The sequence below is a fragment of the Acanthaster planci genome, linkage group LG15 (assembly GCF_054643075.1).
Source record: "Acanthaster planci isolate LZ-2023a linkage group LG15, COTS_SCS, whole genome shotgun sequence".
NCBI classification, from domain to species: Eukaryota; Metazoa; Echinodermata; class Asteroidea; order Valvatida; family Acanthasteridae; genus Acanthaster; species Acanthaster planci.
Window position 1 is genome coordinate 7010759 of NC_141791.1, and position 25211 is coordinate 7035969.

General features: G+C 41.5%; 3 protein-coding genes across 9 annotated transcripts in view; 2 read left to right on the forward strand and 1 right to left on the reverse strand.

Moving 5' to 3' along the window:
- The window catches only part of LOC110984637 (betaine--homocysteine S-methyltransferase 1-like), a 17719-nt gene extending 13093 nt beyond the window's left edge, over positions 1–4626 (forward strand). The window contains exon 8 of the mRNA XM_087146487.1: positions 331–4626. Within this exon, the coding sequence (XP_087002613.1) occupies positions 331–620 (290 nt within the window). The 3' untranslated portion in view covers positions 621–4626. The remainder of the gene's footprint in view (positions 1–330) is intronic.
- On the forward strand, positions 2583–15678 carry LOC110984679 (betaine--homocysteine S-methyltransferase 1-like). 4 transcript variants are annotated; one of them, XM_087146488.1, is made up of 8 exons: positions 2583–2720; positions 8879–8953; positions 9849–10039; positions 10693–10887; positions 12637–12748; positions 13151–13344; positions 14071–14152; positions 14422–15678. In XM_087146488.1, exons 2-8 carry the CDS (start codon positions 8935–8937, stop codon positions 14709–14711), a joined length of 1083 nt encoding a protein of 360 aa, XP_087002614.1. In that variant the 5' UTR covers positions 2583–2720; positions 8879–8934; the 3' UTR covers positions 14712–15678. The 4 variants fall into 4 exon arrangements, with proteins under 4 accessions (XP_087002614.1, XP_087002616.1, XP_022100785.2 ...); XM_087146490.1 differs by lacking the exon at positions 2583–2720 and adding an exon at positions 7263–7535 and having other exon boundaries at positions 8789–8953; XM_022245093.2 differs by lacking the exon at positions 2583–2720 and adding an exon at positions 7266–7535.
- The window catches only part of LOC110984680 (kinesin-like protein KIF25), a 17553-nt gene continuing 7551 nt past the window's right edge, over positions 15210–25211 (reverse strand). For 3 of the 4 annotated variants that reach the window (XM_087146483.1, XM_087146485.1, XM_087146482.1), the window contains exons 8-18: positions 24823–24890; positions 24581–24655; positions 24044–24202; positions 22356–22520; positions 21369–21574; positions 20893–21090; positions 20194–20349; positions 19283–19444; positions 18839–18907; positions 17821–17883; positions 15210–15909 (exon numbers count right to left, since the gene is read on the reverse strand). In XM_087146483.1, coding sequence (XP_087002609.1) covers positions 15803–15909; positions 17821–17883; positions 18839–18907; positions 19283–19444; positions 20194–20349; positions 20893–21090; positions 21369–21574; positions 22356–22520; positions 24044–24202; positions 24581–24655; positions 24823–24890 — 1428 coding nt within the window. In that variant the 3' untranslated portion in view covers positions 15210–15802. The remainder of the gene's footprint in view (positions 15910–17820; positions 17884–18838; positions 18908–19282; positions 19445–20193; positions 20350–20892; positions 21091–21368; positions 21575–22355; positions 22521–24043; positions 24203–24580; positions 24656–24822; positions 24891–25211) is intronic. The other variant, XM_087146486.1, reaches the window with a different exon arrangement.

The following is a 25211-nucleotide window of genomic DNA, read 5'->3' on the forward strand; positions in this document are numbered from 1 at the left end:
TGCATTTTTGGCTAAACTGTCCGGGAAAAATGTGCTTTGCCCGAGAACGACACGTAAGATTTCTCACAATTTTATTTAACTTTACGGCGTGTGAACAACAATGCACTAAAACATTATTGGAGAAAAATTGGGGTAGATTCTGCAACAGGTTCTTTAAGGCTTGAAAAAGAAGGATGAAATTGTCCAATATCACTCATCTCAAGTGGTATTCATTCGTGCGTATCTTTATATACCTCGCGACAAAAAGACAAAGGCAACGCGCAGTTGCCATAGAGACCTGGTTCGTATAACTTGGTAATTTATTTATTTTCTTTTCGGGGCTTACTGAAGGTGAGCCATTGTTCCCCGTGAATCTGGACTGTATCCAGTGTAACCGTAAGGACATCCACGACTTTGGTAAGCGAGTCCAGGAACTGGGCATCAATTACGTGGGTCTGTGTTGCGGCAACTCGGCTCACCTCACCCGAAGCCTGGCCGAGAGTCTGGGCCGCAAGCCGCCGGCCTCCCGCTACACGCCAGATCTCAACAAGCACTGGCTCTTGGGAAAAGACGATAAATTACCCTCACTTGGCCAAGAATCCAAGATGAAATATGCCCAAATCATACCCAAAGTGGAGTGATTGCCGCTGAAATAATTCCAGTCATGATCTGTGGTGAACCATGTTGAAATAAGACAGGTTGTTTGGGGTGTATTTCCTCAGATAAACGTCCTCTGCAAATTGTTCACTTTCATTAGTACCGTAGATTATATTACCTTCACCCGGCCAAGAATCCAAGATAAACTTTGCCCGAACCTTAACTAAAATAAATTAATCAGGAATCGAATCAATACTCTTAGCATTAGTCTTGTCCGAAAATGTCGGGACGTACATAATGGACGAAATATGAACGATCCAACATAATAACTTTAATGAAGGGCAATACGGAAATGTTTGCTCCTGACAAAAATGACATATTTTATTTCATATTGATGTTTTGGCACAAGAGAGGAAAACTTTTCGAAACAGCAATGTCATCTTTTATGTCTTACGTCAAAGGTGACATGAAATAAACACAACAAAATGTTTGTTGCCACGACTATTTGTTGCCAAGATCCACAAGCTACAATTCATATCTCAAGTACACAAGTATATGTATAACCGAAGCGTCAATCAAAACTTTAAAAATAAAAACTTGAAGGAATTTTAAAGGTGGCAGCTTCTTCCAAGATGGTGGATGGATGGATTTTTTCTTCACTTTTTTGCTGATATGCCTTTCATCTATTTAACAAAGAGAAGTCAAAATATGCTACAAATTGAAAAACTAACAAAATCTAACAGAGGAAAGGATGGAAAGTTACTCAATTTATCTGCAGATTATTTTGGGATTATTTGACAGAATAATGAAAGAAATCTTCAGCTTCATTAGAAGGCCTGGCCTCTACGTAACCTTGCTGCTAATTCCTTTCCAACTTTATTGATATCCACTTAAGCCGACTCTACCACCACCAAGTACTTTTCTACAGAAAACCGTCGGGAGTCCTGGTCAAACTCGAAGCGTATAGTGTCCAAGCCTTCGTGCCAGAACCCCTCGTGTTCATTCTGTACCTCATCCTTGCTTTACCATTACTTGTTTGTAATATGCAGGGCCCCAATGGAAATCAGTTTTTAACTGTTTGGGCGTACACTGGGTAAAGAAATGCAATAATTAAAGAAATCCAGCAAACACCCTCATTGACTAAATCGGGAGCCAACTCACTAGCAGCTGCTCACTTGTTAAGTGGTCCTTAACCTATATTATAGTTCTGTGACCTAAACAGAACTGATATCAACACAAATGGACTTCAAACTTTCCCGTCAGACTAAAAATGCTCTAAAATCAACTCTCAAATCTTTGAGTATGGATTACAAGAGTCAACTTGGTGACAAATGAATGGTGTAATGTCTCCTTCCAGTGTTTGAACAACGCGGCTACTTTTGTCCCCATAAAATTATGTTTACACTCTGTAGGATTAATTTGTTCTTTACCAGTATAAGGCATTCTCTATGACAATCACCCGCAATATAGTACGTGGTGTAAAATGGCAAAATCGGGACGGCAAATGCAGTTTAAATATGAAATCGGAACGGGGAAAACGGATGGCTAAAAACCCGGTTCGAAAAGTATACAAACTGACGATTGTCGCACTACTGTCTGGTGGTATCCACCAAGGACGAACTGAATTCGGATAAAAGAGCCTGGTGCGCATTTCATACGGTTGTAATTTAATGGGATATAAAAGGGTTCCCGTTAGACACGTCAGAGTAACAGAATTTAGGCATGAACATCTATTTATTTAAGCATGAACATACCAAAGTGACAAAGTGACGAGGAATCCACAAATAGACCCTTCCAGATGAAGCTTTTTCTTTTAAATTCCATCCAATACGTAATTTTTAAACTGTTAGTGTTCTTTCGAAATGATAACCTTTCTGATGTGCTGAGACCTACTTTTGCGCCATTAGTGCCACACTTTGTGCGTGTGCTTACGTATGGTGCGTGCTCAGTGGACCGCGGACCCGACTCGTTCCCTAGGCAGCCTCTCAGATAGAAAACTGCACACGTGACGTTGTCAGCACTCGGGTCTATTCGTTCCTTTTACAAGTGGCGTTGGTAATTTTGCTGATCTATTACTAAAAACTGAAGTATTGCCACAACAAAAGAAGAGCCAAACTTCATCTCGTCCAAGGCTCTACTAACAGGTAGAATTATATCCTTTAAATAAATACACTGCAATGACCAAAATATTTTTTTAATGCAGGGGTCGTGCTCAATAAGCCTTTTGCGAGTTCAATTTGAATGCAATGTGGAACACTGATGAGTTATTGCACATAAACATGAATTCCCCGGACTGAAGACACTTTTGCTATACCTCGTAATTTGGGGCAAGCTTTTACTTTTGAGTGTATTGTGCCAGGCGTTTTTATGCAACTGCGCCGAAACTTGCCCCGAATCAATAGGTAAAGCAACAGCGTCTTTAGCACCGAGAATTCAAAATAAATGTTATGTTGCACGTGAATTCAAAGAACTGGGCATCAATTACGTGGGTCTGTGTTGCGGCAACTCGGCTCACCTCACCCGGAACCCCAACCCCAATATGCCCCAACCTTTGTTGAAGTTCATTTAAGAATGAAATCATTACTCTAAGCATCAACTTTGTCAATAAACGTTGGGGCACAAGATTTATGAACAATCTGTTATGATAATGTTGAGGAAATTATATACTGTTATGACTGCTTCTGAAAAAAGTGGCATATTTTATTCCATGCAACTCTTAAAGTATAAGAAGAGAAACATTACCGAATAATAATGACATCTTTCTATTCAAGCCTATATAGGATGCAGACCTGTAATGAAAACAACGAATCAGTTCTCTTTCAAGATTTATAGTCAATTCTACGTCTTTAGTGTTTGTAGCCAAGACCAATTTAGTTATAGTTATTTCAAGTATTACAGCAGTAATGTAATTTGACATTTAAAACTTACTCAAATAGTTATTCAATGGTTTAGATCTTTGTTTGCTGGTACCTTCGTGTCTTCATCATACATTTATAATCAAACGACGCAAATTATGCTGCAAATTATTAACAAAATGCGAAAAAAGGCAGAGAAAAGGGGAACTGGGTGGGAAAGAGAGACCACTGTTGGCAGTCATTTTGTTCGTCGCACTGGAAACAACTTACGAGTATTTTCAAGATGTATTTTTGCGTTGGGGAGATGATAGTTATATATATAAAGGTTTTTGCCCTTACCCAACGTATATTAATAAGCACTGAGCATACAGTGCTTATTAATATACGTTGGGTAAGGGCAAAAACTGTTATATATATAATTAACATCTCCCCAACGCAAAAATACATCTTGAAAATAGTTCGCGGTACCCGCTGCTTCATTTGACTCGGACCGGCCAGCCGACCCCGGCAAGCTCGGTGGTCGAGTCGTTAAGACATTTGCACTAGTAAGGAGGAGGTTGTGGGTTCGAGTCCCACCCGAGTAAGCTTGTGAGGTTTTTTTCACAAGCTCTCGGACAAGCACTGAGCATACAGTGCTTATTAATATACGTTGGGTAAGGGCAAAAACCGTTATATATATAACTTACGAGTAATTTTCTTCTTTTTTTCTGGGCCATTAGCAATTAAAATTCTTAATAAGATACTGTTGTTCAATCTGTAAGGTAAACACAAATGAATCGACGACTGAAAAACACTCGATATGCCTATTGTTCAGACCTATCTAATTCTGAGTAATGCTCCCATATTTGATAAATTTTATTGAATGTAATAATTGATCAACAAAATTTATGACATGAGGAGAATAGTTGAGGGTTGTTAATTAATTGTTTTCATATTTTGCAGGTGGTGAGGCTAAATTAAAAGAATAAGGTCATAAAAATTTCAACTTTCTGTTGGAAATCTAAAACAATTGAAAAAGGACTCTAGCTGTGCAGCTCGGAAATTTAAGGGAAGCCATGTTGGCCAGCTATGCACAGCCGACAGTTATGGACTGTACCATTAGGCCCTATGCTTCGGGACGATACGGAGATGGAAACATTTTTCGTAGGGGAAAATCCGTTTTAATAAATAAAATTTCACTTTGAACTGATCGAAATTCTCCTTTACTTTATGCCTTACATTTATTTACCCCTTTTCTTGCGTTTTCAACTGCTTTTAATATTGTGATACCCATTTGCTTACACACTCCACTCACGCACAAAATTGGCGCCCGCTAACGCATGTGCAAAAAGTACTTTCAAACGATGGTCAGCCATCCACTGTTAAAATATCAGTTTTCTCGAAAACAGCAGCCTCCTGGATGGAAATATTTTACGATTTATGAGGCTGTCGTTTATCTTCTTTCAAATGAGGAATTCAACGATCATTCAGCAATCCCATTTTTGCGACGTTATTAAATCTGTGTTACCTATATACTTTCATAATGAAAGGAGAAATCAAAGTTCTTCAGACATCAAAGTAACGCTATATTTAATTCGTTTCTTAAAACAAATCTCATCAACCTTTAAGTGAAGTGAGGTATTCAGTCTGTCCGAGTTACGACAAGTACCATGAATCATTAGAATCTGTTTTAATCACAAGAAAGATGCCTAAGATCTGTGGATTTATACTAAAACAATTCAGCTCAATCTCAATTGTACAAGAATGAAATGTGTAAAACTACAAGAATCATTGTCGAAATTGTGAGTCTGAACACGATAATCTTCATGCTGCACGTGCACAGGCTTGCGTCTGGACGGATGGGCGCCATTTGAGAGCATACATCATGTTTCTCTTTGCCACCATTCACTGGAAATATGAGTGAATTCCAAGTGAGGATCCAGGGAGCATGGGGATAGTGAGAAAATGACATTATATTCCATTTCTCCTCTTTCAAAAAGCACGTGGAAAGTCTCCTTATATAGCCCCGTCTCCGTCGGAAGGTGATAACAGGATGCTTAATATTTCTTTTTCCTCTGGCCCCACCCCAGGTCTAAGTTTGGCCCCACCCCTGAAAAAAATTGTTCTGGATCCGTCCTTGATGAATTGCTTAGGTTGTTTGTGGTAACACTTGTTATTTAATTAGATATTGCTGCTACTCGCGATATGAGCGTTGGCCCCTGTAATAACAGCGAAAAGGAATTTGAACAGCTAAGAATAACTACCTGCAGTCTATCCAAGGTTCGCGTCAGTACCGCTTACTGACACCAGTCGTCTGTTGGCACGCTTCCCGTGTTACGCCCAGTATGTCTGGTCAAAGCTCGGATCGTCGAGCCGCTCGGCTATGGAACGCCGTGACTATCTTTGGTAGCCCCACATCTTCGATTTCATTAAGTTCACCGTTTTGTTCTACGATTCGCCGTTCAGTTTGGCGATGTTGTCATTCGGTGTGGCAATTATTCGATGTGACAATATCAGCACTTGCCAATTTCAGCATTCAACTCTTCATTTTCACCGTTCCATCCGAAAGTTTCTACTCATTTTCCATTCGGCAACTTCGCTGTTCATTTTAGTCTCTACCTCTTCTTTCCATTCAGCGATTTCTATTTTCCAATTGGCAATTTATACCACTTAAACGAAATCCCCAAGACGTCTAAAAGAGTAATTAAGGTCGTTGGTCTAATTTTGAGTCGTAAGACGCCGGCACTGTGCACAATCCATTACGGAGCACTATAGCGTCTTGACAGAAAGACTAAGGCTACCCCAGTTGAGAGAACACACGCAGCACAGAATGATAAATTTGCTCTGTGTGGATTTGATTTGCCCTGCGAATTTTTATGGCACGAAGTTGCCGATTACAATAGCCTAAAATTGAATAGTTTTGCTAACGCAATGAATTGCATTCTTGGAAACGTATATAATCAACAAATAAACTTGTGCGTTTGCCGAACGAAACAATGTTTTTAAGAAATAGTTGGACGTATTAGGCAGATTAAATAATAAATTTGCAGGGCAGAAATGTAAAAAGATGATGCATAGTGCATAAAATAATTTCGTAGAATGGCGAAATCACCGCGTTGGAGTAGTGAATTACAAAATCGAATGGTGGGTCTGCAAAATGGAACGGCTCTAGCGCAAAATCAAGTTGCTGAATGGAAAGGTGACATATATAGAGGGCTTGAAAGTAAAAGGTTACGCAGCGAGCTGAGACCCTTCGCACGGTCTGCCTATGAGGATTTTACATGGGCTGTCCTATCACAACCGATAATTTTTGGAAGAATTATTTCTAGCTGAAATCACCTAAAAAAACACTTATGTCGGAAGTTTCCCTTTTTCCTCCTCAAGTAATATATAGGAAAAGCCATCTGGAGATGGGTAAGAAACGAATTCTCGCTTCCGACAGTATCGTTCCAAGCTCTTTCTCTTTAAGGTTTGGTCATTTTTCAGTTTCCATAAATCGATATGCTAGCAAATATTTTACAAAAGGCCTGTTTAAGAGTAGAGTTTTTAAGAAGTAACTGAACGAAAAAAATATTACAAATTTGTACGTTATCTTTCCTATCAAAGGGTCCCGAAAGCGCGCCATCAGGCCGGGGTCAACTTTCAGGCACAGTGGAAAGGTGGAATTGCCAAAATTAACTGGTAAAATTGCAGGATGCTGCAGGGAAAATGACGTGTTAAATGACGAAATAGATGCAGTGATTGTCGAACTTGACATTACCACACCGGAACGGCGATGTAGAATGAAAAATGATGATGATAACCACACCAACAATGTGGAAATAGCAACGGTGTTCAATACTCGGCACGCATAGGGTTTATCCGCAGCCTGGCAAAGGCTGCTGCTGCTGTACGTTTGGATCCCCATACACTTTCCGATCATGATCATAATAACAGGTCTGATTTGACAGGTGTCCTGTGTAAAGGTCACCCACTCTGGTTTGTATTCGTTGTGTCATATCCCCGTCACGTTCGGCTGTAAGGGTTGGGCTTGCACCCATTCTGCACTTCCGTATTTATTGGATTTCAGACGTGGTCAGTCGACTGTTCAGATGTACATGTACGTCGTTTATTGAGGCAGAGGAGGTGAGTCACGTTGCCTATTTATAAGCAGACCCTTCTTCCTTGCTCTTCAGTCGCAATCAAGGATCTCTTTCATACAGCTTGACAGTTGAGGCCTCGAAGCCAATTGCCTGACTTCGCGTGCAAAATCTTGTTGAAGTTGGATCCTTAGGCTTAATTGAACTCGGAGCTGGATAAGGATACTAGAGAAATGGTGGTCTTCAGCCCATGGTGACACTCTGTCTTACACATGTAGATTGATTGTAGTACATGTACGTTTGTGCGGTTGGGAATATTTTTCGGTCTGTGGGTTAGTGTCCGCGTGGTCGTGCCGGGGCTAGGTTTTGCTATGGAAATTAACAGAAGTCTTGATGACCATTGTGGTGTTGTGATTCTTGGTAGTTTAGGGTCGTTGCACATAAGGGAAGTTTTTCATTTCCTTTTCGGTAAACGGGAATACGTTTTCGTCCAATTCAGGACTCATCGGCCACTTCGCGATAACCGGAGGTATAGTCCAGAGGTTGTGGGGAACTATGGGGATAATTAGGAGTTATGTACTACATGTAGGCCTATAACTCATTAGTGCAGCCTCGCGTTATTAATTACATGTAGTCTGGTTCAAATCTTGTAGCTCTTTTAGGTTCCAAATCGCGAGTTTAATCAACGCTGGGGATACTGCAGTTGCAAGGTGGTCCCATTGAAATTGGCCATAGCCCTTGAGTAAGTGTGGGGGTTGCATGCTCTTTTTGGTCAGGTAGGCCCCCTATATACCTGTGGTTTTTTGCTAGCAACCACGGACTCGGATTCCAAGTGTCGGATCTCGGAACCATATTGCGGCGGTGGTTATGAGCTGTCGATCGATCTAGCTTGAAGTGGGGCGGCGACTCCAAGCCGCAGCAGACAATTTAGGTGAATCTTCCCCTGCCAGTTGGTGCATATTGGGCTAGATGGTCTGTTCCTCCGTCTTGCTTTTCTTGAGGGATATTTCTAGCTCTTGGGCGGTGAGTCGAAAGAACAGGATTCGCACTGGGAGCTATAGAGGACTGTTTTCGAGTCTGTTTCTGGAGTGGCTTGCCCACAGTGTGGGGAAGAGTAATCAGGTTATAAATAGCGGGTCAAGATTAAAGCGAAGTGAAATCCACGTCCTGAATGGCTACCTTTCCTGGCAAACAGGAGTTTTCCAGTTAGACACCATAGGTAACAGGTTAAAGTGCCCCCTGGAAGCCCTGAGCTTGACTTGATGTCTGAAAACTTTGAAAAATTAATTTACTTTGCAGAATTGAACCACGACGATTGAACCCTAAATCGAACATTAGAGTTGGCCATTTGACCATGCTCACTACGCTCTTTCCTACTCTGCAATCCAGTTTCCAGGTCAGTGTTGTAGTTACGCTTGGAAGATATCGTGAGGTTGTTAAACAACATGGCGGCGAAAGTCAAAGGTGAGTAAATCAAGTTGAAGTGAACCCTGCGATATTTGTATTTCAGTTTAACCCACCTCGGTTTGTAATGAACAAATTCCTTCTTTGTGATATGTCTTATAAACGCTTTGTCTTCTCTACCAAGCTGAATCAAGGTTGTGCCTTAAATTTGTAAGCGTAAAGGTAAATTTTATGTTTTATGGTTTCGATCGAAATCACGCCGATTTTATCGGAACTTAAGCTATTGTATCAGCGACCACCGGCGGCCATCTTCTTATACCCAGCATGAAATGAGACCGAGGGGTACCCCCAACATGCCCAATCCCTATACACATTCCAGACTATTGTTACTTAACACATCCCCCAAGATGTCTGAAAGGAATTCCCCAGATTCCTGCGAGACAATAACCAACACAAAGCAGGGGGGTTCTCTCCGTCTCACACCTTGCTGCATATGTATCTTCTTGTGCCGCATCAAAGGTTATCCTTAGCTGGCGTGGCTTTCTATTTTTGCCACGAACGATTTGGTTGTCAACAATGCCGGCGAGCAAGCCTTTGCATTACCTTTGTATTCGGCATGGTAAGATAGCTGCAGTGTCTTCAATGACCCATGTCAATTGACTTGGCGTGCGAGTCCTTTTTATAAATCAAATAATAATTCAGCAGGCATAGGACCAGCACTCATAAGCACGGTGTTTATCACGTGTGACCAGACCAGTAGCGTTGCTGACGTGTTCGGAGCCTGCTTTTGTCAATCAAATTACAGCGAATGCCACAGTGATGCATGTACCAAACTTTTGCGCTCTAAGGACGCATTGACGCATCATCTGTATCGGAAGAGATGACCAATAAATAAGTGGTTAAATTCAAATGTAAAGTGCATACCCCTAAGACCTTATTCTTTGAATTTTATTAGGTTTGATGGAACGTCTGCGCGATGGTGAAACAGTCATCTGCGCAGAGGGATATCTCTTCGTGTTTGAGCGACGCGGCTACCTGACAGCGGGCTCCTTTGTGCCCGAAGTAGTTCTGGAACATCCAAATCTAGTCCAGCAACAGTACGAGGAATTCGTCCACGCCGGAAGTGACGTGGTACTAGCGTTTACGGTAGGCATGGGCTTCTTTTGTGAAGCCGGTCGTGCAAAAATTTCTCACAGTGGTCAAAGTGAGAACAAAAAATATTTAGGTAGAGTTTGCTCTGTTAACTAGTACCGTAGTGGTACCCCCATTAATGTGTATTTTTAACTAGGACAGAATGAATGATATGCCCATAAAATGACACATGCTGGCATAACATAATGCGTTCAGTAGACAATATGTAAAGTTCAAGTTGCCTACACGAAAAGTCGTTGGAAACTGTTCATAACTTGTCACAGAATTTGTGTACCGATGCAACTCGGTTGCGTCGAGTGTACGGATCTTGTTCTCTCCGAGTTTCCTTTGACCATGAAATCAGACAAACAGCTAGCGTACGTGTACCGAGGAAAGTGTTCAGAACCAGAAATCCATGTCTCGGAGAACTTTTTTTTTTCGGTGGCGGGGGGGTTAGAAATTTCCTTACGTAAGCTTTTATAACCTTTATTAGGATGAAGGCAAAAGAAGAGAAACGAAATTGTCCCCAAAATCGGTAGTCACTGTATCTCAAAAAGACAAACAAACAAGGTCCGGGGGGAGGGTCCTGACTTTCCCCATAGATCTGCTATATTGACTCTTTCTGTGCTTGTTTTACATCAATGGCTTATGCTTACTTTTAACATCAGTATTACGCCCACCGTGAGAAAATGGCGCTGATTGGTCGAGAGGACGATCTGGAGACGATCAACAAGCGTGCTCTGCGCATAGCACGTGAAGTGGCTGACCGGACTGGTACTTTGATGGCTGGTAACATCAGTAACACCAACATCTTTGTCGATACCGTACCTGATTATCGAGAGAAAATCTGGCAAATTTTCAAAGTAGGTTTGGACATTCTGAAAGTTTACTCTATGATTTTGCTTGTGGGTAATTCCAGAAATTAGGGGTCCAAAGGTGTGACATATTCGTGTCACCGATACGTCTGACCTTTGTTATTTGGCATGGAAATATCACCGGAATTGATTTCAAACTTTTATTATTTGTTGGGCAGGTAATTTTCATTAATTCATAATTCTCGGAAATTATTCTGAACTTACAAGATGATATGTCAGATGTGAAAGGGACACAAAAGCAATTTCTGGAATTACCCATGTACAAGTTCCTGCTTGCGTATACGCACATGGGCCTTATACGGTCTGAGTACCTTTTGTAAATTTAAAGAAAAGCAGTTTTTTTATTTTCTTATTTGAAAACAAAAATGAAAATCAAAAACCGAATTGTTTCTCGTTTTTCAGTTTAAAAACGAAGAATGAAAATCGACAAACAAGTCGTTTTTTCGTTTTTCGAGTTAAGAAATGAAACAAAAACAGGTTGTTTCTGGTTTTCATTCTTAAAAACTAAAAATGACAGTCACGTTCTGTTTTCTTTTTCAATGTGACAACGAATAACATAGTAATTTATTGATCCATTTTTGGAAAATGAAAAATAGTCATTTTGTAATGTAAGAAACGTCTCCGTAACCCACCAAATCAAACATGGCTGAACTAGAGGAATACAAGGAATTCCTTGCTTCTGAAGTAAAAGAAGGAGGAGCAGCCCACAAGGAAATTTCTATCGTTTTCAAAGGCAAATTTCATCTTGAGAAGTGCTCAGAGACGTCTGTGACGCCTCAGTCCTCGAAATTACGTGTGCAGTCAAACAAACATTTCAAACAATATCACTTTTGTTTTTTGTTTTTTATTTTCAACATGAAAAACAAGAAACAACATCTTCGTCTTTTTCTTTGGTTTTCTTTTTCTCATTGAAAAACGAGAAACGAGTGTTTTTTAATTTTCGTTTTCTGTTTGCAAATAAAAAAGGAAAACGATTTGGCTTATTGTTTGTTTAAGTTTCATTTTCAAGTCGAAAAAAAGGATGAACGAAGCGTACACGGACCCTTTACACCAACTTGAAAACCCCTGCATTCGGCGTGGAAATTACCGACTTCCCACTGTAGATCGAGAGCACACCCAAGGGAGGAATCGAAGACATACATGTAACGACGAAGCGCTCCATCATGCCTCTGAATCCCATCGAACTGTACATATATATAATTTAACACAGCTCTATGGCCAGTCCTTAATTGATTGGCCACAACACGCTGTGGCAGCGCAATATTTCTGAAGAATTGCTGTTGGGCCGTTTTCCTGCTCTAGGAGCAAACATTCAGGGATGAGATTTGTCAGATTAGCCTATAATGCTAATTTCAGGATTTTTGCGTGAGGATTTTGTTCAATTCTAAGATTTTTCAAACAGTCTCTATTGAAACGTGGAAATTCCCAAATTTACCATTAAAGTGGTTTAATTTCGAAGAAAAGTTGATAAATTCGTATTTCGCGGCAAAACCAGATATTTACCATAGATCCCACCCTACCACCCTTCCCCTAATTCGAGGGGACCTTCAAACTTCTGCCGATTATTTCACGAATACTTCATTTTCATCTTTAGTCTCAGCCCTGAACATTTTCATAGGAATCATTATTCCCGATATTTATTGCGCGGAGTTCTGTTCAAGACTTGTCCGTGTAAATAGGTCCTTATACCGATTACTGCTGCACTGAAGAAACCACTGGCGATCTGTCCATTCTCAGGAACAACTGGAGTGGATTGTCGAGGCAGGTGCCGACTACGTTGTAGCTGAAACCTTCGATAACTTTGGTGAGGCGTTACTAGCCACCCAGGCATGCAAGGAGTTCGCAAAGGGTGCGTTGAAATATGTGTGTAACGTTTTCTGGTGTTTTTAGTTGATCACTGTCATGTGGAGGCCGCATATTACGGAAACAAAATACCGAGCACATAGAAAAAAAATTCACGTCCGTCCGTGATAGTTTCTCATATCTCGTATGTACTTGAAACTATCATGTACCAGAAACTAGTAGTGAAAATATTGGTAGATGTGTGGCAGTATAATACTCTTCTGTCATATCTCGTACATTACCTAGGAAAAGAGTTTCATGCTCTCGTTGGGAATTTGTGAAATAGGGACTTCCGAGTTCCAGGTACATGTAGTTGTACAGCTAAATAAAGGCTTTAGCCTTTGCACTCCTTATCATGATGATGTATCATGATGATGTAAATTATGATCAATATGATCGCACCACGCAGATATACCCTGCGTTGTAACGCTGACCAGTCACCAGGGTCTGGTGGACGGAAAGCCAGCGACTATGGACGGCGTGAAGTACAACGAGGCGTTCAACCGACTAGCGGACGCTGGGGCTGACGTGGTGGGGTTGAACTGCACACGGGGACCGGCCACCATGCTGCCCATTCTGGAGGAAGCTGTCAAAGTTTGCAAGGTGAGTTATGACTACGACATCTGTTGGAATCAGCAGTGGCTAAACCAGGATATTTTTGCTTGGGGAATATTTTTTTTTGGGGGGGGGAGGCTGTATTTGTGTCCTTTGTTGAAGCTAGTTAATCCATTTGTTTTGTCCTCAGTCAATAATAACAACGCAGGATTTATGATTTTGGAGAGCTTTTGAACTTGTAGACAAATGCTGCTGATGAAAAATAATTTGAAATAAAAGGGGGTTGACCCCAGTCTCCTCCCCGCAATTCTGCGCCTGATTTTGACCCTTATAGCTTTCTAAGACCAAGTTGCATTTCCTGCAAAACTCGATCACCTCCCAATTCCCTAAGCAGAAAACGAAATTTTCAAAACGTCTTTCGTGGCCAAAAACTTTGAGGGACTTTCCTGTCGCATGAAAAATTCAGAGTATCAACTTCAATATTTTCCTTAATTTTTATCACACTTGTCCCAGCTGAATTAAACAACAGTTGGAAGATATTGGGAAGAAAACTAGTGTTTGGTCGTAGATTAAAAATTCCTGATTCCTTGTTCTTTTTTATTTTCATTTTAAAGAAGTTTAAATTAGACATACATTGAGGTCTTTACCTGGCCTTTCCACACGAGTGTGAGGGCGGCATTTCCTGGACAGAAACTTGCATGGGGCGCGAGGCGCAGATATTTATTATGCACATTTTGTTAGATCTTATTTTCAATTTTTCCTTCACTAACACAGGTGCCTATTGCTGCAGTACCAGTGACTTACCGAACCACCAAGGAACACCCCAATTTCATTTCTTCTATTGACCCTATTTCAGGTATTTTAAAGCTTTTCAGTTTTCTCTTGACATCATCATTTTGAGTTCTCATTATACGCGAAATAGTATTAGGCCTACACCACGTGGTTTAGAGATGAAATTGATCTAATGGGCGCTCGCAATGATGTAAATACATGAATCCACTACATCGATTTCTGACAATATTTTCAATAAGGCCTCTGTTCGTCTTTTTCAGCATGATGCTTGAAGTCCTTTATATTTCCGTAGATTTCCAGACATGGTTTTAAGTGTCGAAATTTGTTGTATAGGTGAGCCATTGTTCCCTGTGAATCTGGACTGTATCCAGTGTAACCGTAAGGACATCCACGACTTTGGTAAGCGAGTCCAGGAACTGGGCATCAAGTACGTGGGTCTGTGTTGCGGCAACTCGGCTCACCTCACCCGAAGCCTGGCCGAGAGTCTGGGCCGCAAGCCGCCGGCCTCCCGCTACACGCCAGACCTCAATAAGCACTGGCTCTTGGGAAAAGACGATAAATTACCCTCACTTGGCCAAGAATCCAAGATGAAATATGCCCAAATCATACCCAAAGTGGAGTAATTGCCGCTGAAATAATTGCAGTCATGATCTGTGGTGAACCATGTTGAAATAAGACAAGTTGTTTTGAGGTGTATTTCCTAAGATAAACGTCTTCTGGAAATTGTTCACTTAAACTCAGTCTGGTACCGTACATGTATAAGCATACATTAATGATTTTTATGACAGTGCATTTCAATAAAGCCCACACAACAAAGCATGTATATGTGTATTGAGTACACTGGAGTAGCTTTCACGGACAGGGCTACCCTCACCGGAGAAGGTCCCAGTGGGACTGCCAAGTGTGGCAAAGGATCGTACTTAAGGAGATCTCATCATAACCCCAATTTGTCATGAAGCTGGACCTGCGTCCGCTTCAAAGACATCTTTGACCGAATAAGAGGCAGGCGGTATTGATAAACGCAACTGAAACAAGACATGATGAATGTTAAAGCTATAAATTGGGGTCTACCTTGACACGCCTGAATATCGAAAGTAATAACCACAGACGCCATCAGTATATGTATTTTTGAAACAGTATTTTGTGAAACTATCGTTTATTTCAATACATGTCTACAAAGAAGTGAAAATATATTCAAGTATCTCGAAATATCTTACAAGTTTATAGTCGGTGAAAAACACTACTAGGTCAAACGTGGTAATAGCAAAGTGAGGGGCATGTATGCAATTTCACATTATAACCATTCTACGTATAAGTTGATTAGATACAGAATATACACATTGCTCATGATACATTTTTAAATATTTCGTTGAAAACTGCTTAGTACAAATTAGTGTTTTGAAAACATTGTAAGGACGGATATGAAGAAAGTTATACACATAAAATTTGTAAATAAATAATTTGGGCTCTGGATCTTGGACCTTCATCTACGTAGGGCAAATTGTCGAGTTAAATGAAGGGATTTTATTACTGGGCGTTTCTGCATCTATCGATCTAAGATTGAAGAATAACATTAACAAGAAAAAACAATGTTTATTCTAAGTGTTTACTGTCTATGGCAGGTGGCTCAAAGTGCTGTTATGAGACAAAGACTGATATTTGCTCGACCCCCCTGAGTCCCTGTTGACTCATATTCCTACGTTGTGTGAGGAATTCACTTATGCGAGCTATCGCTTCTGCTGATGGCCGGTCTGAGTGATCGCGGTGAGCGACGACCCGCGTTGAACTGGGCGAGGTGAGACTCCAAGTTTGGTACACTTCCTGCGTCACAGATAAAAATGAGACCAAAAACCTCATGACGGACTTGTTACTTACCACGTGGAAAGTCATATAAATCGTGATGGAAAGAATGGCCCAACAGTTTTATGCGAACGTGAAAGGCATACGTGCTATTAGTTTTGAAAGATTTGAAATACTGTTAGATTTGATATGCGAGTCCCAACCTCACAAAGTAAAGTCCGTTGCAGGCAGAGCCACTGTTGTGCCGAGACCATTCAACAGAATCGTGTACAGAGTGAATAAATGTCTATTTCATTAGCATGTCGATCGACACCTCAAAACCAAGGGTACAGTTTGCCCTTTCTAACGCAAGGAAGAAAACATAATTACTGAATATCTGTCCCAGCAACACAAAGCACGAAGACTTTCCAAGACAGCGTTGGTTATTGTGCACACTGGTGATTCTACTTGCCATACATAAATGTCTCTTTTGTGAATTATTTCCAAAGTGTTAATTTTGTGAAATCGTTGTGGAGACCTGGTCATCTTTAGGATTTCCTTGTGAATACCCTTTCAACCTGGCTCTCCACTGGTCACCACAAGGCACCATATTTGAGCACGTGGGTCCACATGAGATGAGGACCACTCCTTACCGAATGCAATGCCCACTGGTGCACATGTGGTTACAGAAAAAAAATCCAATGACCACGGTTACACTATCACTAGACATTCCAAGTGGCCCCCACCAATGACAAAGGGCACTGTGATAACTACTGAACTTAACAAACATGCCACAGATGTCCCAAATAAAACCTAAGGCAGCACTCTCCACCATGGACGGGGGCCATCATGAACGTCTTGTGACAAAAGTCGCTGGATTTGTCTATTAAAATGAGTGGCACCTACATCATTAGTCACACTAAAAGCAATTGCCAGTTTAAGGCCGAAAATCTACCAAGTCAGCAGGGTTCTGACTACAGATATTGCCTTTCTTTTATACCTTCCCACGGTGCTTTGTAGCTAATGTGCAGAACCAACTGTACTTGTGATTGGGTCTAAGTTTAAGGTGCAGTGAAGATTACTCTTAACAATGATTCTTTAATTTGCAGTGCTAAAGCTCTGGAAGGAAGTCTAGGTAGCAGTTTTTCCAAACATCACAGTAAAAGTACCTGCTGTCTAAAGTGAAATAAACTACTGTAACTTTTGGCTCTCTTTTCCCTCGTAGTGCCGTGCAACTTCAGTCTTTCATTCCAGGTTAAATCAAACGTAATATTTGGCACGCTTATCACTAGCCTCTTTCAAGTGTGAAGGATGCAATAGGAGGGCACTATTTCATTTGGGTAAATCATTTGGGTTTTGCTCACAATTTCGCACTTCAAATAGCGCCCTCCTTTTGTGTCCGCCACACTTCACGTAGGTTAATACAGGGCTAAAGGGATTTCTTTCAAAAAGATATCCTATTCATATACTCGTCAATGAGGATTTTCAGGTACTAACAACTCCCAAATACAAACATAGCCCTACCTCAGATACTCTGGGAGTGAATAGGCTTTGTCATTAGTGATACAACACAAGCAGTTGATGGTCAATACTCTTATTTCAGATGTGTGAAGATTAAGACTGAAGTGTAGTGCTTGGATAGAAATAGCAGTGTGAAGCCGTGGCTTGGTAACAGTATTAAGTACTTAGGGGCCCATTTCACAAAGCATCTAAGCACAGGAAATACATGCTTAGGAATAGAGGGATTCCAGCCAAGGCTTCATGCAGTGTATACCGCTAGTGGCCACGTCTTGGCTAATTTCGCTTAGCACAGTAACTCGCTAAGCAATAATATTATCCTGTTAATAGCCGGCAGCTTGTGAAACTCGGCCCTGGTTTGTGTCAATGTGTGTGTGTTAGAGAAGCTGTTCATCTAGTGCAGTGCCGTGCAATATTCATGTGGGATGTGTTCACCTCTGTGGCGCATGTGGGACTCCTTCAGGTGATGAGGTAAGGGTAGTAAGGAACCCGAAGAGGCTGGCAACAGAAGACTGAGTGGGTTAGTGGAGGGAAACCGATTATCTTCTGTAAAGCCCCAAGGAACCCATCCCAAGCAGAATGAATACCACCATGATCACCTTTGGCCTCCCACATCCTTCAAAATCTACCTGGGTGTTTTTAAAGATTTCACAGGACTATGGTGACAGAGTTATCAATTATCTGTGATGCGAAGCCTCAGTAACAGTAATAAGTCGATCTTGAGCAGAATGAAAGCTTGAGCTGGACTTTTGGCATATATATCAGGATTGTAACAACAGAAAACTGATTGGTTGGGTGATTATCCAATTACATGTATCTGCGAGGAGAATCTCGAATAAGCCATTCTCAAGCAGAATGAATTCTGCTTATTTCATCTTTAAGATCCTCCAAATTTGCCTGGGTGGTTCTAGAAGGTTTACCAGAATTGTAGCAACAGAAAACTGATTGATTTATTGATTATCTTATAGTTTGTGTTGAGAAGCTTAATTGAGCCCATCCCTAGCAGAAATGAATTCCATTAATTTCGCCCAAAGATCTCTCCAAATCCAAAAATGTGTGAAAATTGTTCAGGATTGAGGAAAAGGCAAGCCATTTTAATTTGTGGCTTGATTGTTTTTAATTTGCCTTGAAAGGACAAGAACACCGAATGCGCCATTGGGCAACCGCACTGTGGAGAATTTAGGAAACACACCCGAGGAGTTGAAGTTAGCACACTGACATGGAGCCCTTCTGTGTTTCAAGGAGAACCACTCATTTCAGAGCAAAGTTCTGGCATCCTACATCTTTCCAAAAACATTTTAACGTTTGCTAAAATCTTAATTTCTCTCAACTTCACAGTCAGTTCCAGTGAAAAATCCTATGGTAACAGGTCTTTCTGGAGATGGTAATCATGAACTGCTGAATTTCACGAATTGCTTCCAACAGCAATTGCTGGGAACTGACTCATACTTACTGACTGCAAGACTTGACCTATGACCTCTGTTCCGTGTGACAGCGATGGGTGAGAGGTCACCTGCCTGACCTGTAACAACAGACAAGTAGACAATCGCTGAATGAATATTTTAGCTCTCAAATATCTTAACTTACAGTGAAAATTTCAGGAACAAAAACGTATAAGAAATCCTGAGGCCGAGATATTGCTACAAGAACCATCATCATGGAAAGGGCTGCTCAACCCTAACAGCCTCAGAGCTACAAAATACTAACTCGCAGTAGTCTGTAGTGTTCAGTACCCGAGCCCATTTACATGCTGCGCTTGTAGCAGTTTTAGTATGTTGTACTTCAACCCAAGTACAGTAAGCAGTAGGGTAAGGGTTGAAGCAACAGCCCAAATTTGCGAGTGCTACAAAAAGTTGCTGCATAAAATGCTTGGACAAAGTGAAATGGGTTGTATTACTGCTGCTTTGTAGGCTGCTGCTGCTGGAGGCAGTGCGCTTCTTGGTCTGTCCTCGTTGGACCTGCCTGGCCCTGGTGCCAAAGCCCAGGCACTGTAGGGTCTCCGTGACGAAGGCCTGGGTTGGCGACACGCAGCAAAGGACCAGCAGCTTGGCATCACCACCTGCACACAAAGAACAGGTGGAACAAGAGTCTAAGACACTCTGAGAACTTTGCAATTTGTTAAGCTCAGACTTCCCTTGGGTCAAGTCAAAATCGAACATTAGATTGAGTGTACTCGACACATTACGGATTATTTGATTTAAATGAATGTGTGTCAATCGACCAGAAATATCAGAGTACTAATACTGCAAGGCACAAGTCTATGGTGAGAATCCCAATGGCATGTACTGTATAAAAACTTGTTTGATATATTAGGCAGGACAGTTGAACTTTGACCTTGTAGCTCTGGCCAATCGGCACTTGTCTATCAAATGTGACAGTCAGCTGCATTATTCTCATTCATATGCAAAAACCTATGTCTCACATTTTAATCAACATCTCTGACTGGCTGGCCAGCAGGATTAAAGCCGCATTTACATTATGTCTTAGATTTGTTCACAGCTCGTTTTTGCATCAGGCTGACAAATCAAAAGAAATCCGTTATGAATAATAGCCCACTTGCGCATTTTTCCTCAACTGGTTACTGTACTAAAAGGTAAACTTGGGTCTGCTTGTTTTATGAAAGAATGTCTGACATCCCTAGGCCATGTGACTTCCCTCCAGCTACCAGGTTGGCTGCTTGTCCACATTCAAATTCTAACAAAAGGATACTTGATGGGTAGAAGACCCCACTGACTGATGTCTGGCAGGTGTGCACAAGTCTGACATCCGTGCATGCGAGTATGACGTGGGCGGCTAGAAGATACCTACCTATGGAGTCCTGCAACAAGTGCGTCAGCCGGCTGTTCCTGTAAGGAACGTGCGACCTGCTTTCTGCCAGGGCAGCTAGGACGTCAGAGAGAGCGGACAGACTGCGGTTGATGTGAGAGGTCTCCCGTAAAGCTGCCCCAGTCACCCCGGACATCCCTGGACAACAGAACTAGGATCAGTGTGGGTTCTGCGATGCAAACCTGGGCAAGGGCAGTGTTTCAACTGATACAAGGAAGGGTCTTCACAAAACTATGTACTTCTAAATCCAATCACCTCCATTATTCTGGTTCTTAAGTTTTATTTTTAAAAACAGGTTACTGCCTAAAAATTGGCATTTCCTGTAAAAGCTTATTTTAAGAACCTTCCTGAATCCTCCAAAATGCAGGAGACCAACGACACCTTATCTGTTTTAAAGGGGAATCAAGCCCGATAGATCTTGACAGTGGATAGGCTGCCCAAGCCAGCCTATGTTAAGGGGAAAAAATCTTTTGCAAGGATGTTTTGGACTGGATTGTCACGGCTTACATGGGTCCCAATAATGATTTGGACCCATTATAACAACTACCTCATACACCAGGCATCCATTCCCTACAACTACTGAACAAGTATGCATGTGCCTTCCTCAAATCCAGCAAAATCCTGCCAAGCCTAACCTCCAGGCAGATTCTTTGAGGATCTGCGCTGAGCTTCGGCACTCACCCACGCATTCACTCCCGGCCAGGTCTACCAGCTGAAGTTTAGTCTTGACTACCCCCGGCAGGCTGGGTGGGAAGAAGACCGGGGTGTTGCTGGCCGACTGGATCTGGACCGGTGACTGGACGCCACTCTGGGTCAGGGCCTGGAGGGCTATGGCTGGGATGGACAGGTTACGTCTCACAGTCTTGGTAGCGAAACTCCCTGTGAACAAAAATTACGCCTTTGTTCACTTCACGCTTTAAGAAAAACACTTTTTTGAAACCCGTTTTTTACATATTTGTTCCATTCAAATTACAATTACTTGTGTTTAATCTACTTTCCATTCAGACAAGCAGTTTCAGGAGGCATCAGCCCAATAGGACAAGGTTGCAAGGCTGCTAAACTGTCTTGTTTACACATGGATTAGACAAGGTTAATAAGGAATTGACAGAGAAAAAAATGATTTGAAGAGCTGTGACATGTTTCCAATTTACACCCACCTGGAGAAGACAGTTCAGGCACCGGTGAGGCACTCCTCGAAGCATTTGGTGTGGTGGTCGGCGCCCCCTGAGGGAACGTAGACACAGTAAGTGTGACAACGAGGTGGGATCGACTAGAGTGAGCGTGGATCAGCGTGGCATCCTCGTGACGGTGACGCATTCCGTACTGCACCAGCTCCACAATCTCAGCTGCATTCTCCACTTGTCTGTTAAAACAATCGCATAACAAATTCTGGATTAAAACTTACAGCAAAGAAGCAACATACACAGGAATGACCCATCGTTGGCTCAATGCTAAGGTCCTTACAGAAAAAATATACGTTTTGAAAATACTTTTAGGGCCTTACTCTGAGCATCCAAGAAATAAAGTATTGAAACAGACAACATCTGTTTCACTTTTATTTATTAACCTAGTCTTGGGGGCCAATAAACTTAAATATTAACAAATTTTCTCTACCAATTTGTATTTAAGCCAATATATTCAATAAGGACCTTTTAACGCAGTAAGGGTCTTTATTTTAGCACTGACACAATGCTATGTAAGCTTGGAGGCCTGCTTACAGTAACAAATTCCATTAGGCAATTCTACTTCAACTTGTGGATGTCCCATGGTCAGCTGCCTCCAGTACAACACTTGGTAAAAACTGCAATAACCAACAGTTATTGCGGGATGAATTCTTTGCATGCAAAAACAACAATTTCATTTCATTTTTGCAGACCGGTGACCAGGAAAAGCTGTGTTCTGTGTTGTTTAAATGCAGTGTCAGAAATTGAGAGGAAGATTCCATCGCGTACACGTAATACCATCCCCTGAAGAACTGGGTATCTGCCATTTTTCAGTCAGATATTTGATTATTTGGGTATTTGCCACAGCCCTAACACATTTAAGAAGCATGTTTGAATGGAAGGGCTGGCATATTTCTCTCATATATCATATGGAAGAGGGATTGAACATGTCACATATCCAAATTGACTTGAATGTTATACCTCTGCGTGAGCGACGGTATTTCCATGGAGCCATCGTCGCAAGTTCTCAGGTTGAGTTTGAACACGGCTGAATCAGGCTCCAAGAGATCCCGGATATCATTGTTGTAGATCTCAACCACGGACACTTCGATACTGTGACTGTTGGCTGGCTTCTCCTCAATCAACCTGCAGAAAGAAAAAAAAAGGAGCAAGACTAACAGGTGCATTCCTGTGTGCTACTTTCCAACTCGCAGATGAAAGATTACACTGGGTGCACATGACTCTCAGATCACAGCGAAAACACTATCAATCGTTGTGTACATTACCTCCTAACATTGGAAAGTCAAAAATAGGAACACATCTGCGAGTGCGAAGCCCTTGCGGCGTGGGGTCTGGGGCCCGCTTAATTAAGGACCCCAGAAAATGGTGGATTCTAGATGCTCTGTAGTGCAATCTGGGGCAATTCCTGGTACATTTCCCTTAGTTTTGGGGGGCAACAGTTCTTAAAAATGTGAAGGAGGATTCCCCTGTCATCGTCAACTCTTCCCATACCTTGAATTAAATGTTTTTCTTTGAACAAAAATACATCCTTCTCAGTTCCCTTTGGAACTTGATGCTTGTGACGGTTCCCTCTCTGCATCCCCGTGGAATGACTGATATGTTGCCTCCAATCTTGCAGAATGCAAAGACTCACCCTTATGTGATGTCGTTATGAATTGGAAAGTTCTGCTCTTTGCATTCGTCCCTAAATCTTTGCAGCATTTTGGCTTCTTATCCTTCTCTATATCGCTGTACAAACTCGTTAATTCCCGCAACAGTTCTCTATTTGAACCAAGGTTACATCACCTGATATGCCCGATCACGACTACACGCTCGTAACAGAATTCGGAAGTCACATGTAAGATGCAAGCGATGCGCTGTCACTACACAAAATGGCGACCGATAAAAAGAGGCCAATGGCGCCCTCTTTTTCTTGTACATTTAGCGCCTTCTTTTGCCATGACTTTTTATGTTTTTTTTTCTATTTTGTTGGAAATCGGAACGTTCCAAGGTTTTTGCGGTCTGTAAACTTAAAAATCTGGACAATTCCAATTAAATCGGAACGGTTGGCAGGTATGCAGTTACCGCTCTGCTACACGTATCTTGAAATGACAATGCGATGCAAGAGTCCACTCCTAGCCTTATCAAGAGTATCCTCCAATTAACGTGGGTCATACTCCTATGGTTCATTCACCAGGGAAAGCACCCATGTAAACACGGGCAGCAGGATTCAATGCAGCCAGCCATTAAACATGTCCTTCGTTGCTACTTTCATGTCACATTTATTGTTTTGGTTATGGATCGCAAAAAAATACACCACTGGAGAATGTTGCGCAGCGCGTGCACACTTCTTTCAGATCGCATTGCATGAACTTTGACTCTTTTAACCATGTGATGAGCAAGAATACTCCTGGCCCGATCGAGACCATACTCAGTCTTACAGCTGCCTTTCATGCACCCAGGTGTGTACTCGCATTAACGCGAGTAACATGCTCAAATACAGTCTCAGTAACAGCGTAATGAACAATCATACCACACATAATCAATACGAGTTTCAAATTGCCAGCACGGCGTGTTCTGGTCTGACAAAATCTGATTTTGCTAGAACTTGTAGGGAAGCTTTCTGACACTTTCTTACAACCTGACACAAATCACCACCTACTTTTTACCTGAACATCTCCGCCGCAGCTCTTGGTATGACACCATCCGATGCACTTATCTCTAGTTCATCATCCATCTCTGTGCACAGGTCCAGGTACTTGTCGCCCAGCATGGTGTAGGTCTTACCACTGCCTGTTTGTCCATATGCCATGATGCAAACGTTGTAGCTGGGCCGGAAAAAGGGTCACAATTTTAACGCGCATCGCCACATCAACCATCACATATTCCCAATTTAAACAGGAGCTAATCATATGCACAAGCCTAGGCAAAAGGTCAGACAAAATGAGGCAATGCTGAGCCGAACAAGACTCTGTAAAGTGATTTCCAATATTTTTAATGGCGAACATGTGAGGTATAATACAGATGATCAGCTAATCTAAGAAAAGTGGCATCCTAGTGGCTTGGACAAAATATTTAATCATATGTAAACTTCACTGCACTGTTTAACCAATGATTTTCTGCAAGTAAACCGTTTATTTCCACAGAAAAAGAATGCTTTTTTCTTGAAGTAATGGCGTAAAAACTAAGGGAGATGGCTCTCTTACCCATCAAGAAGCGAGGTCAGCAACGGCTGGACTTCATCAAAGATTTCAGACTGGCAATCTTGTGGTCCATAAACACTAAAAATCCAACACACACACTTAATGCGATTTTACTTGGGTGTGAAAGTTTGTTTTCTTTTATAGAAAATGTCCTCAAGCAGGTAAAAAATGTGGTCTTTTGTTGAATATTTGCTGAATAATCCGTGACCTGCTACACCAAAATAAGGAAATAGATGTCTACTTACCGCTCAAATTCAAAGGTTTTGTTGGAGGCCCCAGTTCCTGGTTTATTGTACTTGACAGCTAAATTTTCCTGTCCAAGTGAAAGATGACCAAATGTTTCATGGGCAATTCCACGCAAAAGTGGAGATTTGGTCAGGGTGTTACTGGCCTCATTGTTGATTATAATTCACAAACAAATGAACATTTTACAAAAACATAAAAGTGGAATCACAGTTAACGAGATCCCTTATTATTTCCAGTCTTTTTTTTAAAACCTCTTTTGTTTAAGATCTAAAATAATGAAGTCAATAGCAGTGTGACCAAATTTCCATTTTCACTCAGAACTGCCTTATACTCAATTTTGGCTTACATCAAGCTAGGCATTTACAACAGATGACAATTTGTGATTGTC

Excerpts from the sequence above, each read along its gene's own strand:
- LOC110984679 (XM_087146488.1), top strand. Across the intron at positions 10,040-10,692 it reads ACGTGGTACTAGCGTTTACG|TATTACGCCCACCGTGAGAA; the intron begins GTAGGCATGGGC and ends TTTTAACATCAG. Across the intron at positions 14,153-14,421 it reads TTCTATTGACCCTATTTCAG|GTGAGCCATTGTTCCCTGTG; the intron begins GTATTTTAAAGC and ends TTTGTTGTATAG.